Raw genomic sequence first — 16,939 nt, forward strand, 5'->3', positions numbered from 1 at the left:
GATGTTCCATGATTTCCAACCTCATTTACCGTGTTAAATCGTGTTAGACCATGATGGACCATGCTTCTGACCTCATTTACCGGGTTAAAAGATGTTAAAAGTTGATAAAACATGATAACGGTGATAAAACGTTTTAACTCATATTAGACAACGATGGCTGTTAAACCAACTTCAAAAGTACCCCTCTCCCATAATTTTGGGCCGAGGAATCCGAATTTGATCATGAAATTTACAAATTTTGACATCGCCCATACAAATATTTAAAAAATAAAAATCGACCGTGATGGAGTAGTCCAATTTGGTCCAAAACCTCATGGTGACCTAGATCTCGGTCCAAAGTATAAGGGTGTAAAGTTTGGTTCAGATCGGTTGAAAATTGTGAGAGGAGTTAAGGACAAAAGAATGGCATTTCGTTTTTATAATATAGATATGTTTGTTCAGTGATTTTAGGGAAAACCAGAAAAGATAGAGAGTTCGGGTTTTCGGCATTCGATAGGGCATGAAAAACCCTCCAGACGTATTTTTTATTTTCCCCATAAGTGCTCCCCATTTAATTTTTTCATTCATGGACCCTCTTTTTTGGATTCCACTTTGAAAAATATTTCGATTCCACTCACCATTTATTGAGTGGATAACGAATGGATTCGGGTGGATTGACGTTTATCCGTAACTTCATTGGTTGGATAAAAGATGGAATAAATGAGTTTTACTTCAGTGTTAATTTGATTACTTTGGATCTAGATGAAACTTGTTGAAAAAAAGTTGGAGACACCCGAGGTACCAAATTGTTTTAGACTCCTTATAAAATTACCTTTCGAATGGTATATAAATTATGGAGTTTCCGGCAGGTTTGATGGCGTTTTACGCTGGCCGTTTGGCCGAAATATGAAAAATTGTGAGAAAAATCGGCTTCCGAATCTTATTGCAAGCAACCTAGTTCTATGATTTTGATGAAACTTTGCCAGATGATAGCTCTTGAAGCCCTCTTTCCAACGGTATATAGCTTATTAGCCAATCAAACTTGTGAATGTGTTTCCCAGGTGGCCGTTTGAGGCCAAATTAGTGAAAATATTGGCAAAATCAATTTTCAAGGTGTAATTTATTTTAAAAAAATTGTGGCAAAAAATTCAAAATATGAATGTCGAGTAGTTTGTTTTTCTTAGTAGTACGGTTCCACGTTTCACATTAAGCTCTACGGCCAAAAACTGGCAGTGTATTTGAAATTCAATTCGTTTCTCCACTAAGTATGGAATATTTTGCGGGCGACTTACGTTTGTAATTTTATCATTGCTGGATGTTAGCGTTTTAAGTTTTCCGAGCACGTAATTTTAACATAATTTTTCCACTTTCGATGTTATACTCGTTCAACATTGTTACCCCATTTTTGTTTTTTCTATCGTAAAATGAACTTTTTTGTTTCAAATTGAAAAATTTCGGGAAAAAAAAAGAATCATGCTGTAATGATGCTATGTTCTCTCTCTCACTTTCTTCGCGTTTTTCCACAAAAAACGCTCGCTTTGTGTTAAAAACGGTTTACAAAAATGAAACTTGATGAAATTGACTAAAACCAGCAAAAAAAAAACAAAACAAAGTTTTTTTTAGCTTGATTTAAACAAGTAATCAAAGCGTTGCATTACATATGCATTATGCAGGTTATCTTATCGCATTCTCTGCAACAATGAGCTCAACTACGTGATTGGAGTGCATGTGCTTTTCAATGCCTTTGTAAGTACTATCTGCAAATGACAAATAGGAAGTGAATTAAAACTTAAAAAAACAGCAGCAGCAGCTCAACTCACTCACAGTCAGTGCAATTTACACAAAATCAAAGCGCACCAAATGAACGCAGCAAAAAGAAGAAATTTATTAGATTTGCTGCTGTGTTTATTGCGATGCGAATAATAAACGTGTTTGTGAAATGTCATGCAATCCATTGTCAAATTTATTTGACCTGGTAAAATGTTGAGCATATTTCGCGCTGTCGACGCTGTCACAGTGTCATCGAAATTCTAAAGTTGTACTAGTGCTTAGTGCATACAGCCAGTGCATATTACTGCGACCACATTTAAGCGCATATTGCTCTCTTGAGTTTTATTCTTTACTTTCTCTCGTTTCGTACACTGTCTATGAACTGCATGTCAACGTACAACTACAACTGTTTTACTTGAGGGGATTCTCGACAATTTTTCAACATCCACACAAATTTTCCCGATTTCCTGGGAAAGACTTTGACAAAATGAAAGGAGTGACGAGGAAGAGTACCAGAATGAAGAAGAAAGAGAAAAAAGATAACACACACATACAAACATCCAGAATGCCAACAACATCGAATTTACAAAATATAGCTAATGGCTTATTCAACATCATCTCATGACAATGATATCCAATATACACAGAGCGTTTTATGGGTCACCGTTTTGTGTGTGGGAATCAGAAAGAGGGAGAGAGAAGTGCTTTTGTTTGCATAAGCACTTGATGCCAAAATGATATGCACCGTTGGATTTTCGAAACGATTTATCCGAATGACATCTCACTGAAAACGATGTGTCACTTGGAATTTTGATTTCATTTAATGCTGAATAACCCAAGTCAATCCACATAAATCTTTACTGAAACGTAATAAAAAAAAAAGTGTCCATCCAGCGACTCTCCATGTCAAAAAGAAAACTAAGAGAATAGCTGTGCTGGATTTTCAAGTGTTGTCAATTTTATTTATTTGAATAAATATATTAAATGGTTGAAAATGTAAATATTAAACTACTTTGTATCACGTCGCCAAAGTGCTTGTGCAATTCTTCTAATCAATGAGTCCGTATCGCGGAAAAAATCCGATTGTTCTGTTCGTTTTGTACGTTTTGCGCGAATTGGATCGCCGATAGGCGTTTGTGAGCGATAGTAGTCATCTTCGGTGCGTGCAAATACTTTTTCCGGACCGTCAAATGTTTGTTTTGCACTTTTATAAGGCACGTAATCATCAATATCCGGCTCGATTGATTGTGCAATTTCCTCGACAATTGACTCAACATTGATTGGAACCTCCAATTCGATCGGCACAGAGAGGTTCAGTATCGTTATGCATGGCGGCGATTGTTTCAAATTTCTCCAATTGCGAACATTCGATTTTTTTGAACACAGTCGATATTTTCTATTGACAGCGGTGATGCGACGGATCAAATGTGAATTGACTGTTATTTCCAGAGGTACTCGATACGTTTTTGCTTTTCCTGCTATTGCATTGATGCGTGGTATACGTTTCGGTTTCACCAGCGATGCTATCGGGGCATTATTTTCATTTGCACTCACCACAACTGTTAACTGTTTCCAGTCTAGTGCAGGAGATTTCGACGCTGGAAAACAACTGATTCCCTTTTGGATAAAAAAAAAACATATTGATAATTGGTGATAGTCCACTGAAAATGATAAAAAAATAAAGACTACAATTACCTGAATCAAAACGAATTGCACACCAACGATTATTAACCCGAATTTCATCATCCAATGAACAATATTTTGACAAATAATTATCGAAACTTAATAAAAGAGAAATTCCATCTCGACTTGATTTGAAATTGAATCACTTGAATGACTACAATAAGCGTACGATATTGCTTATAACATTGAAATTGGTTGCAGAACGAACTGTATCTGTTTACAAAATTCCAATTTATTTTCGTTTAAAATATGTCATTGCTTTCATCAATTAAGAATGCCAAAGAGCCGTATATGGTTTTCTGTATACTTTCTGTATGGGGCTTATTGTCATAAATTCTTCAAGCGTAAACATGCCGCCGGAATACTAAAGGTTGTTTTGAATTTAAACAGATGCGTAGCCCAAATACCGAATTTATTCTTCTATACCTCTCTCTCTCTCTCTCTCTCTCTCTCTCTCTTTCTCGGCTTCTCAGTCGACTTTGATCAACAGCAATTTTCGATTTGAATAAAAAAAATGTTTTTGTAATTCATTGAGTTTGAGTATCAATATCGTTTGTGTTCTGTTCATAAATATGCGTTTACATACTATGAAGATTCATCAAGTTCCATCAATGCATTTTGTATTTCAAAGTGAACAGGTAGGTAATAAAATCGTAATGTTCACTTTTGTGGTTGTGGGTTCACCGCCGGTTTGTGTTGTTTATATGTCCAAAGTCCTATCTGCGGTACAACTTACTTACAGCACGTCCGTACGTCAATCCAACCGAAATTATTCATATCGCTTTTGTGATGCAATTCGTGCTTGTACCGTTCTGCAGAACTCGATGCAATCATAGAGGATAGTTTGATTTTACCGCAATGCAAACCAGCAATCACATCACGAAACATACCAAACATTTTGCACAAAACCTTATATTCAAAAGAGATCTTCGAGCAAAGTAGACGGTAAGCATTTTGGTATACATAATCATATTCAATGCCATCGCATTAGTGCGCTGTTTATTTTCTGGTCCCAAAACATTGCCTTTTTGATTGAACACATCCTGTGCACATTTCGTATCTTCAAGATATGCTTTCATCCGTTGTTCGGGCGTATACGAGCATTCCGATGCATCGCATTTGCCCCCATGGCAAATTTCAAACATAATTTATGAGTTATCCGAATTACACTTGCATTAACTAAATTGACATACACAGAAGCGAGCCTTGAAGGTCTAAATTATTATCACTAGACTTGAATTCGTGATTTTTGGTTTAGTCAATGCTCAAGCACCGTTCTGTCCATGGTGGATTACACAATGTTTTGATTATAAACAGACGAAACGAAACCCACATCCGAATTATACCGATGTAAATTCAACTAAGTCATTACCACACAGGACACATCAGACACGCACGCAAATACCATGAGATTTTGCAAATGAATGCATCACTCATTATCGAATATTATTTCACACATTTGCCAATTTGGTTTTCACAAACAATGGCCAAAAACTTGTGTGGATGCACGACACGCCGTTTAATTTTGTTACGCACAATCACTTTTTGGGTATGTCCATCGAATAGTTTCCCGTTTCAGTGGTTTGAAACGATGAGTGACGCTTAGGCGTTTGAATTCAAACAGAATGCAGGATTATTGGTTGATTTTTGTCAGTGTGGTGTGTGTGTGTGTGTGTGGTATGCGACGGTTTTGAAATAAATTCCAATGAAAGTGCGACAAATCAGTTGATAGCATTCATTTCACACAAAATCAAAGTATGTGGAGGAAGCATGCCTGCAAAGGATTTTATCACGACATCGCAAAAATGCAAATTCAAAGCAACATTCCCTGTAATCAGCATGATTACATTTTTGTTTTTGCTGTCGCTAAAATTCAAAGCGGCAAAGCCATGAAAGTCTTTGAAACAGACCATTAACGTTGGCTTTGGTATTCTGTAAATCACCACACACTGTACAGATATGTTTTATCATTTTATCAAAAAGTCGAATTACAAACACGTCAAAGAATCACCTCAACGTATTGAATAACACGAAGAAATTAATTTCGTGTATATCCATGTTGCTAACAGAATTTATAAAAAATATACAATTTTCAATGCACTCTATATTAATGAAAGCAATTGTTTTGAATTTCATGCGACAATGGTCGGCTTTGTGCATGCACAACACTTTAATTTAAGTCTAATTTATTGTTATTCCATGAAAATAAATGGATCGAAATAATATTGTATTGTTTTCCAAAAGTGATGTAATTTAAAAATGGCTGCTTTGTAACAAAATACACCCTTTATTTTGTAGATATTTCATAAGTGGCGTCTTCTTGGATAATCGGTCGCAATGTTTGTATGGTCAAATGCAGATTTATATACTCTATAGCATTGTTAGTTTGGAAAAAATGAAGCATTTATCTATAAGAGAATAGTCCACAGCATGTTTTGGGTGCTGAACACTTTATGAGTTATTGTTCAATTCGCTACACATTGTTTATCGTACGAATTAAATCTGTATCTGGGTTTGAAATGCCATTCATTTTTGTTCATTTCAATTTACTGTAGTTTTTTGTCTTTTTTTTTCGTCCAATGGATTAAGTGAAATCCAAATTGAGCCTTTTTTGTTCGTGAAGTTCATTTAAGTTTCCCGCTGGCATATCTCAAATGAAATGCAAAGAACTTGCAATTTTAAATTCCATTTCCAAAGTCGGACCCAAAATTTTGAATACTCGGTCGAATGCATTGAATACCATATGCAGTGAACAGATTGGTTCAATTCTAAAGCAAAAACATAAAAAGTGTCCTTTTGAAAAAAATTTACAGATTAATCACCTTTTTGTACCAATTTTCATCACGTTAAGTCACCCTTTTGTCGTTTGTGACCGAATTAGATCTGGCTTTCAACACGCTACTACCACTCAGTAACTTATGCATATTTCATCGAGCCTCAACTAGAGTTATATCCAATACGTACCCTAATACGATGATTGCTTTGCACACATTATATGCTCTGTTTTTTCAAATTCTCATCCACCTTTGATCACTAAAAGTGTGTTTATCCAGCGTTGATCCAAAAAACCAATTGATTTCAAAATGATGTGTGACAACGGTCAAACGGCGCTTGCGCGTCCATCTGTGCATCGTTTAGACAATTTTAAATTTCAGTCAATTTTGTTGTGATGTGTTTGCACTGAAAATTTTGCCGAATTGACCATTTAGTAGGGCATTTTAATTAACAAAAATGTAAATGTGAAAGTAATCAAATCAAAGTTCACATTTCAATTTATGTACGTTGTGCATACATAACGCCGGGCCCAAAATCAATCGATTCTCATTATTATTTTATTTACCGCAAAAAGCTGCAGAACAACGTTACAATTTATCGAATTTGTTAGCATTTAAACTGAGCAATGTATTTACAAATTGCATAATTACATTAGAAACGATTAATTGAAAAAGTTGTAACAAAAAGTTGTTTTGTAATGAAAATTGATGGTTCGACTGGAGTTTCTGGGCGGAGTGGAAAAACATTCCAATTTTATGTTTGAATAAAATAAATGACAATCCCAGTTCAGTGTTGTTGTCTCTCGGTGAAAAGGCATAACGTATCACATGTGATTAGAAATGCATTATTCATTGTTGAATAATGCCATAATCAAGCCATATAATTTCTGAAAATAGCACAATTTCACGTGGGAATAATCACGAATTGTGTGCACTAGTTTTTCCAATTGGTTGTTGGAACACGAGAGATAAAAAGCACATGCTTTTTTGTCGCTTTTTGCCCATGAATTGAAAAAAGAAAATGCGCAGCACGAATTCAATCGAAATATAATAGATGATTTGTCGAGTCTCAGTTGGTTTCAAAATCGATCACATAAAAAATGCGATTTTATCTGATGCGACTATGTTTATTTTTCAAATTCATGGCAATGAGACAGAAATCTACGTCGTCTGCTAGAATGTAGGCGACAACGGCGGAGACATTGAGAGTGTAAACGAAACCGAAATCGAATATTCGATTAAACCGCATAGACATAGTAGCAGGCAAAATCGATTACTCAAGACATTTTTATGATTATTAAATTCCATATCATTCGCTTCTCTTTTCAGATATGACATTTTCCTACCGATTTAATCATATGCGACATATTCTCATGCATTTCACAGCGAACATTTCGACCTATCCTGCATACATAAACAATCGCAAGCATTATTTTGAATGTTTTACACACCGAACAATCTGTTTATGCGTGCTTGCCCGTACATTGTTGCCACAACAGCATCGAATAACCGAATAACGGTATAGATTGTGAAATATACAAATACTTGCATTTCCATAATTCCATCCAATCGAAATTAATAATGAACATATCGCATAAAATATATTCAAATTTATTTTGATGACAGGTGCTAAAGCTGTCAAGATACTCTTAGGTGCATGTCGCTGCCTCCCCCCCATGTCGTAATAATGTTGATTGCGCCGTTCTTAAGATCTTGCCTCAAAAACACTAATCACACCAACAACGGCAAATGTAATCAATTGATGGCGCTGTATCTGCATACAAGCGACCATTTGGTCATCGTTGTGTGTGACGAAAAAAATGTTTTATATTGAATATATTCCAACATTATATAAACTTTTGATCATTGCCAAAGTGGGTATAAATTTGATTGTTTTAATTTATTTTCTTTTGCGTTACCCTTGGCTTAATTCTTCTTCTTCCTCTTAGTTCCATTTAATTTAACTTATGATTATTTTATAAGCGATTTATTTTGAGTTATTAATTGTGAGTACTTGAATATTATGTTGTTGTGAATTCAAACAACAAGTGAGTTGACGCAGGTAATGTCAGCACATTGGTGAGTCTTTTTAACCATCAAAACAAAATATTTTTGTAAATCCATGAGAATATTTCAAACTCAAGCGCAACTAAGCAAGAATATTGAAATCATGGAACATAACTTCCATCAAAACTCACTGTTGCGTTTAATTACAAATGTGCAGAGAATCACGCAATGTTCAATCAAATTTATGGAGCATATGCGAATACACGCCACCATGAACACATAATTTATAATTTCTGATTTGCATTACGTTCCGCTTGACCAGAGTGGTATCGAACACCTTTGAACACACACATTTATTTACCTTTGAACAAAATTAAACATATGTCATTTCAACGTTCATTATCAGCTTTGATTGAAAATTGTTTAATACTCAAAATTGTGGCCTATCAACTGTTGTAGCAATCAAAAATCATTCATCATCAAGCACGGAGACGTGAGTTCGGCAGCACCAAATAAGCACTAAAAGCCCCAATCATTTTCAGCGTAGCACTAAAACTGGGGGGGCAGCGACATGCACCTAGTACTCTTTGAATATTTATATTTAAATTGCATCGGGATACAGTGACGAAAATTCGTACCTCTTCAAACTCTGAACGTAGTTGAATAAAATATTAGCGACTGAAAGGTATCAGATCGATATGTTTAATTTGCAAAACTCAAAAATTTGGATAATTTAAAGTGGTAAACAAAAGACAAAATTCACACATGACTTGGAGTGAAAAATAGCTACCTGATATCTGGTCTGCTACGCGTGTTCTTGGCTTTGAGGCACATTCAACATACAAATTTATTCGGATATCTTTTTTTCCGTTGATCCGGACTTACCTCAGCAGTTATGTGACTTGTAATTTTTGTGTATACATAGTTTGGAGTTGATAAAAATAGTGTAAACATCGAGTTATCCAACAGTTTTTCACTAGGATTTTCTTTAACTCTATGAGCACACTTCCAGTGTATTTAATTAATCGTCAATGTAGAATGTTCGGTCAAAGAGATTGCAGAAAGCAATCAAACGATGGAATTTTGAACACTTTTTTTATATATTCAAAGTAAGGTTAACAAAAGGGAAAGACACAGGAATGTTAAGCGAATGGACATTCATTGGAAGCGTTGAGAAGTTATGCGAATGATGTTGACATAAAATGATGAAGAATGATGTTGCAGAGCAGATTGTCTCGACGTGATTTGACAGAATGTACTCTATAGAAGTATATGGTATTTGTCCATTGGAGCAGTTTGGTGTCGCGAAACATTCATTAAAACTACATTACACTGAAGTTGTTGGTAGCTTGTGTTTAGAGCACTTGTTACATCACACATTAATGCATGTTTATCAGATACACAAGCGTGAAAACTGTGCTCCAAGCCAAAGTTTGCTGTATATTTTTTAATACAACGAGAGAGTTGTTGATGATGATGTGATGTCTACTGTAATGTTGTGATTTAAGCCATACAATAGAACTAGAATAGATAGATATTTCATGAAATTGCGGCTATTTTGGTACATTCCAATTCTTACACTTTGAAACCGTGAATTTTAGATAAATAGCTATCACAAAATTGAAATGTAATTGGATCGTTATCAGCAATACTCCACTCTCGATTTTAAAATAAATCGAATCTATTTAAGGTCACCAATAAATTTCTTCGCTCTGCTTAACACAGTTGTGTAATATGAATAATAATTTTTAAATATATTGAAATTAACTTCGACAGTAACATCATGGAAGTTGATTCGTTCAAGACTTGGATTCAAAAAGTAATTATTTTCTGCTGTAAAGATAAGACAACCTTTTTATTGAAAATGTTTTATCGTCTCAAGTGAGTTTTTTTACCTGCGGATCTATCAAAATACATAATCTTTTATTGCACTCAAAATGAAATGTCCAATGTCCAGGTTAGCTTATCATCCAAATAAATTAAACAAAAAGTGAAATGATATGTTAAATCCAAGTTAGCTTTGTTGGATAGCTTGTAGAATTTAAACGCTTTACGCGAGTATACGAGTTCATTTTTTAAAAAATAAAATGCTTAATCGTTATATAATAACTACGTTTCTGCTTTTGAGTATTTACTCGTTAGCTGGTGCGAGAACATCCATTGATTTGCAAATTACATTATCGAATGAGAGCAAATTAATTGGAAAATATTTGCGATCGAATACTGGAAGACCAATTAAGGCATTCACTGCCATTCCATATGCAAAACCGCCAGTTGGTTCACTTCGATTTAAAGTTTGTGCAATTCAGTACAATTTTTTTTTAAAGATATAACACCAATTTATCTTTCTCCAATAGGCTCCAGAGCCAATTGAAAAATGGGATGGTGAATACAAAGCAGTGAATGATGGTCCAGAATGCATTCAACGAAATGCATTTGTACACAGCTATATTGATGAAGGCACTGAAGATTGTTTAGTTTTAAACGTATATGTGCCACACTCGGTAAGACTAAACAATGGAATATTTCAAGGAAATTCAATAAAAATGGTTTTTAGTTTGAGGGAAATGTGTCGAATTTGGCTGTTTTAGTGTATTTCCATGGGGGAGGATTTTTAGCTGGCTCTGGTATCAAGACACTATATGATCCTACTTATTTTCTTGATCACGACATTGTGTTAGTCACGGCCAATTATCGTGTGGGACCATTGGGTTTTCTTAGTACAGAGGACGCCAGTTGTCCAGGTAATTTTGGTTTGAAAGATCAAGCGATGGTGCTTAAATGGATTCAACAGAATATTCAACGATTTGGTGGTGATCCAGACAGGTAATATTTCATTCGCTCATTTATTTCATTTTCAATGAACGCATTTTCCTCAACAGTGTTACCATATGCGGAGCAAGTGCTGGTGGGGCAAGTGTTACTTATCTAATGATGTCTCCATTAACTGATAGTATTCAAAAAAATTAGTCTGATATACAGATTAAAAATAATCAGACTTCTGTTTTGGTTTACATTTCAGGTTTATATTCCAAAGGTATTGCGATGTCAGGCACAAATCTGGCGCCATGGGCACAACCAGCTCATAGAGGAGTTGCTAAAAAGCGAGCAAAATATTTCGCAGAATATTTCAATTGTTACTCTCCAAACGATTGGCCCAAAACCATCGAATGCTTGCGACATGTACCAGCTGCCAATATTTCAGTGGCGTTTTACGATTTCTTTGTAATTGTCATGTCATGGTGATGGTGATTTGGATTTTTTTTTAATGCAGGAATTTGACACTGATCCCATGGTATTATTTCAACCCGTTGTTGAGCCTGACGTGCCTGGCGCATTCATAACGAAACATCCACGTGATGAAAGAGCCGAAACATCTTCAAAAATACCATTCATGACTGGGATCACCCATGATGAGGGTCTTATGAAATCATTACGTGAGATTGCATTTTCTATTCACTGAATTCAAATAAGTAAAGTGTTCTATACGTTCGAACGTGTCTAGCCATCGTGAATATCCCAGGATTATTTGAAGAGTTTTCCGCTGATTTAAAACGTGTCCTATCCATTTCGCTTTACTATGATCACCACAGTTTGTCTGTCCAAGACACGATAACGAGAAAGATCGACGATTTTTATTTCGGAAACAACTTTTCAAAAGATAAATTTACGAATTTGACGACTGTAAATCAGCATTGAATTCATGAAAAATGCCATGAACTTATGAAAATTTATGTGAATTTGTAGTTATTCGGCGATGGATGGTTTCTTGACGCAATGGACTCTTATTTACGAATGAGACTTTCACACAGAGATGCTGCACCCACCTACGTATATCTACTAACTCATAAAGCATCTGCCAGTTTCACTGAAATATTTAACGGTGATCCAGAGACATTTTATGGTAAATTGATAATCAAAGAACTTAATTTGAAATAATAAGAAAAAATTGAATGAATTTTAAAGGTGTATCTCATGCTGATGAGCAGCTATATTTCTTTCCGAAAAGAGAAAAACTCTTTTCGAACTCATTGCCAACAAAAGAAGATGACGAAATGCGCAAATCGCTTATACAAATGTGGGTAGACTTTGCTCGTACTGGGTAAGTGATTCGACTGTTGAATCGATTAAGAGAACAGCAACTTAAAATGTTTAAATTCTTCATATGGTAGAAATCCAACACCTGAATCGAGTAATTTACCGAAATGGGTTGAAGCAAAAGAATTCCCACTGAACTACTATCGCCTCGGTAATCTTAATTATGATGGAAAACCTATGTTTGGAATGGAAAGACATGGAATATTTGAAGAGCGTACTAAATTCTGGAGAGAAATAGAAGCATTTCAGCCCAGTGCCCAATCATAAAAAGAAGAACTGTAGATACCAAATACAAAACTCTTCATGTCGTTTATTGGATGTTTTATTCGTAAATACTAAAATATGTGTGTAAACAGTTACAAGTGGTAACATGTATTCAATGAATGTCACAGAATTCAAATGTACCAAAATAGCCGCTATTTTGTGAAATATATATAGAATATCTATCAATTCTGTTGTATGGATTTGACGCATTCCATCGCATACTAAAAGTTTTCACTTTAAATCTACATGTTATGACTCGTCAAAGCGCTTGATTATTTTTCTTTGAGCATGACTACTATGAGCTCAAAGCGTGTGAAGTTTCTTTGGAAAATTAACAGTGATGATGTTTCATTATAGACAGCAAAGTGTTTGCCACTTTTCTGTCAGTCATCATTCAAATTTGACTGTTTGATCGCTGCCTTTGACTATTTAGATCAAATGAAAAAAATCAAAAAAAAAATCAAAGAAATAACTTATTTTTAATTCCATAACGTGAGAAATCTTTTTAAATGCACCTCCAAAATTGTAGTGAAGTAAGCGCCGAAAGAAAGAGTAATTGGAATCGAAATAATAAGTGACGATGGAGTAGTTTAGTACATTTTTCTTGAAACTCAATGAAGGCACAACAAATAATAATTTGTAAATTCAAAGAGAATGAAGAAACTTTGCTTTATGTTAGTAATTTAAGGCCGGGAAATAATATTATGTCAAATCTTTTACAAAAAAGTAAATATCATAATAATCAATACCACATTTTACATTTCTGAAAATATTCCATTATTGTCATGTGAATTCCACTTGGAATGAGTGTATTGCTTGAAGAGACATGTAGGAATTACTCAATAATATATTTTTGAGCGATAAGACAATCACAATGTTGCATGGAGAAAGTGTTATTATTATGGCGATAGTTTTGAAGTATACTTCATACACAATCAGTTAATCTTGGTGGATTAATGCTATTATCAATGAAAATAAATTCAGCAATCAGGTACATTGATTAATAATCGATCATTTTTAATCACTTTTAACCAACCAACTAACCAACAGTGTGTACAACAGTACCAACAACAAAGCTTCACACTGATGTGAAAGTAATTGATTAAGTTTTTATTAAGAAATTTTTCTTATAGCAGAGTAATAGTGTAATCGCAAATTGAAGATAAGCAAAACAATGGATTGTATTCAAAGTTTGCTTAAGCAAACAAGCATATTTAACAACTCAAATTGTTGTCAATCAATTTTAATCACAACTTAAAAAATGTTGAATGAGATAACAAAAATGGCGTTTATCTTTGTGTGATAACATTTCGTTAAAGTTGTTTCTGCATCCAGTGGATTTCAGTCAGACTCTTATCGATAGTCATAAAAAGTTGTGAACTTATTCCAGGTGGTTTAAATTTCATTTCAGTCTACAGAAATGTCGAAAACTTTAGAAACATCGCCAAATGCCCGAATTAACAAGACATTATTGGATCGTTATGCAAAACTAGAAATTCCAGAAAATAAAGTGATTGTCACTTATATTTGGTTTGACGATTGCATTCGCAGTAAAGAGCGTGTGTTAAATTTAGCTCCTACATCTGTGAATGGTAAATTTGAATACATTCATAAAAATGGGAACTATTTTTTTTTGAATTAAACATTTCGATTGTTTGTTGTAGATATTCCAATTTGGTGTGCAGGACACGGGGAAGATGATGGAAGCTTATCTGAATGGTATTTGCATCCGTGCGCTATTTACAAAGATCCATTCCGTGGCGGTAAACATATTTTAGTGTGGTGCGAAACCTATTCCGGCGACGGGAAACCGTCCATCACTAACCATCGTAATAATTGTGCAAAAATAGCTGTTAAATGTAGCGCCGAAGAGCCATGGTTCGGAATTGAACAAGAATACCTTTTTCTCGATAATGATGGGCAGCCCTTAGGTTGGCCCAAAAATGGCTATCCAGGTCCAATTGGTCCGTATTATTGTGGAGTTGGTGCCGAGAGTGTATATGGTCGTGACATTGTTGACGCTCATTTGCGTGCCTGTTTGTATTCTGGCATAAGAATTTTCGGAACCAATGCTGAAGTCTTGCCAGGTCAATGGGAATTTCAAGTCGGTCCATCCAGCAGTGTTAGCGTTTGTGATGATTTGTGGGTTGGACGTTTCTTATTGCAGAGAATTGCCGAAGAATTTGGCGTAAGTTGATTACAATAATTTTTTGTTCTTACGCTACCATAATTCAATTACATGTTTTTTCGAATTCATAGGTTTCTGTAACATTAGATCCAAAACCAGTTCGAGGAGAGTGGTTTGGCTCGGGTTGTCACACTAATGTTTCCACTAAATCAATGCGTGCAAGTGGCGGAATTGAGGCCATTAATGAAGCGATTGAAAAGTTATCCAAATCCCATGAGAAACATATCAAAGCTTACGATCCAAATGGTGGAAAAGACAATGAACGACGTTTGAATGCTGGATGTGTTACCGCACCTATTGATAAATTCAGCTCTGGTGAGTACACTCTTTGAAATGGAAAATATTTGAAAAATAAAAATGTTTGATATTGCAAAATAGTAAATGATTTCGCTTGTATTCGATAGGTATTGCTGATCGCAGTGCCTCAGTTCGCATTCCAAAGACTGTAGCTGATGCTGGTTGTGGCTATTTAGAGGATCGTCGCCCTGCTTCAAATTGTGATCCATATATGGTTGTCGCCACAATGCTTTCTACCATTTGTCTCGATGAGTGAATGACATGCTACGAAAAGATAGACATTTGGTTTGATTATTTCTTTGTAATGAAGTTGCTATGCCACTAAAATATTAGAAATGGTAATTCAACCAAAATAAAATATTCATCTTTTCCATTACTCTAACTTAATAAAAAATAGTTTTTTTTTTTTATATTTGAAATAAAAAAAATGAAGATTTTTTTATGTCGGATTTATTTCATGTTTTTCAATCCAAAGGTTTATTCAATTTGTTATTTAATACGTGAACAACGATAAGATAAGATTATATAAAAGTGCTACAAGAAAACAAAAAAAGCAGAAAAATAAAACTGATTATGTGAAGAATGAGACTTTTATCATTTTGATTTGATGTTTTGCCTTCAAAATCATTATCTCTGATGTTACAAAATTGAATACGGTTCATGCCACAATGTAATCTTGGTATACGATCAATGAAATTCGAACTTTGCCGAACCTACAATTAAAAAATACATCAATTCGATTACTTCAAAATATTTGAATTGTTTGGCTTCACACTACTACAATTAATGATACACTACTAAGATAAAACAAAGATCAAGCGTCCACTAAATATTCAAAGTTGATGAGCTCTGTGTTCCGTAGAATACATTTCACCAATGTTTGCTGTGCAAAATCGCTGCTGACATCGCCATCGCTACCAGGAAAATCAAATTCAAATGGCATCGGCTTAAAAGTTGGTTTAAAGTGGAAACGTTTATTGCGTTGAATCAATGCAAATTGTGCCATGAAAACAGGCAAATCGACAAAATTGTTACAAGAGAAATAATATGATAAGCGTAGCGAATCGTTTTTGTGAATTTATGGTGCGTACTTTGATTTATAATTGCATATGTCGTCTGTTTCGAAAACCACATCACTTAACGTGCATGTAGCTTCAGTCTGCACACACATGTATATCGTAGGAAAGATGTTCATGCAATGTGCAATGTTCAAGAGTTTTGGAAATGAAATAGAGAGCAACATTTATGTGACTTACCAGCCATACACATATCCGAAATGAAACTGTTGACATTGGTTTCTTTGTGGTCCGAATGAGGTAAAGTCTCCATTGCTATCGACGCACTACATATTCTATAGACAAAATGAAATGATTTTCCGAACATTTTCCGAAACGATGTATGATTCTTTTTGCTTGTCTCTCTTCAGATTTTAATGTACTCTCAGACAGCGACGGAACGTTTGAAAATCGTTTTTCATTTCACTCGTTCATTCCAAATGCAAAACGGACACACTTGAATTTTCCTCTCTTTCTCATTCTCTCAAGCCATTTCGGTTATTCAATTCAATAGATGTATTTGAATAACTCAATGATCAGAACGTGATAGAATAGCATTTGCGAAACTGCTACCAGTAAGGATGTCCGCTATCTGGCATGGCACGGAATACCGAGGTAGATAATGACCGTGTACGTGTCGTTATGCTGCAGTATATGCCCCGCACGGTGTATACGTGTGCATATGCATATTGTGCACACCATCAATGACCACGTACTTTTCAGCTCGATTGTTTGATATGATTTATTTACCTAATCACAGAATGCTATACGCCATATAGATTTGCTGTCCAACCTACCACCGGCCCACATCCACATTCAAATGG

General features: G+C 34.9%; 3 protein-coding genes and 1 long non-coding RNA gene across 5 annotated transcripts; 3 read left to right on the plus strand and 1 right to left on the minus strand.

Moving 5' to 3' along the window:
- Positions 1–2,676: 2,676 nt before the first annotated feature.
- LOC116349185 lies at positions 2,677–3,635 on the minus strand. Its single transcript, XM_031780493.1, has 2 exons — positions 3,445–3,635; positions 2,677–3,366 (listed from the first exon to the last, which is right to left on the minus strand). The coding sequence occupies exons 1-2, from the start codon at positions 3,493–3,495 to the stop codon at positions 2,758–2,760; spliced, it is 660 nt and encodes a 219-aa protein (XP_031636353.1). The 5' UTR covers positions 3,496–3,635; the 3' UTR covers positions 2,677–2,757.
- Positions 3,636–3,977: 342 nt separating this feature from the next.
- Positions 3,978–8,062, plus strand: LOC116349093. Of its 2 annotated transcripts, none has more exons than XR_004201878.1 (3): positions 3,978–4,070; positions 7,536–7,725; positions 7,833–8,062. It is a non-coding gene; the product is annotated as an uncharacterized LOC116349093 (long non-coding RNA). The 2 variants fall into 2 exon arrangements; XR_004201877.1 differs by lacking the exon at positions 3,978–4,070 and adding an exon at positions 4,117–4,377 and having other exon boundaries at positions 7,833–8,060.
- A 2,226-nt stretch (positions 8,063–10,288) lies between these two features.
- On the plus strand, positions 10,289–12,721 carry LOC116349092 (venom carboxylesterase-6-like). Its single transcript, XM_031780363.1, has 10 exons — positions 10,289–10,507; positions 10,571–10,717; positions 10,771–11,039; positions 11,096–11,166; positions 11,236–11,438; positions 11,488–11,650; positions 11,719–11,897; positions 11,961–12,117; positions 12,180–12,315; positions 12,386–12,721. Exons 1-10 carry the CDS (start codon positions 10,301–10,303, stop codon positions 12,576–12,578), a joined length of 1,725 nt encoding a protein of 574 aa, XP_031636223.1. The 5' UTR covers positions 10,289–10,300; the 3' UTR covers positions 12,579–12,721.
- A 1,183-nt stretch (positions 12,722–13,904) lies between these two features.
- On the plus strand, positions 13,905–15,442 carry LOC116349107 (glutamine synthetase 2 cytoplasmic-like). The gene is made up of 4 exons (XM_031780381.1): positions 13,905–14,167; positions 14,240–14,763; positions 14,835–15,078; positions 15,168–15,442. Exons 1-4 carry the CDS (start codon positions 13,996–13,998, stop codon positions 15,314–15,316), a joined length of 1,089 nt encoding a protein of 362 aa, XP_031636241.1. The 5' UTR covers positions 13,905–13,995; the 3' UTR covers positions 15,317–15,442.
- Positions 15,443–16,939: the final 1,497 nt, after the last annotated feature.

This window comes from Contarinia nasturtii, unplaced genomic scaffold (assembly GCF_009176525.2).
Source record: "Contarinia nasturtii isolate CC-2019 unplaced genomic scaffold, AAFC_CNas_1.1 Cnas_scaffold_2806, whole genome shotgun sequence".
Lineage (NCBI taxonomy): Eukaryota > Metazoa > Arthropoda > Insecta > Diptera > Cecidomyiidae > Contarinia > Contarinia nasturtii.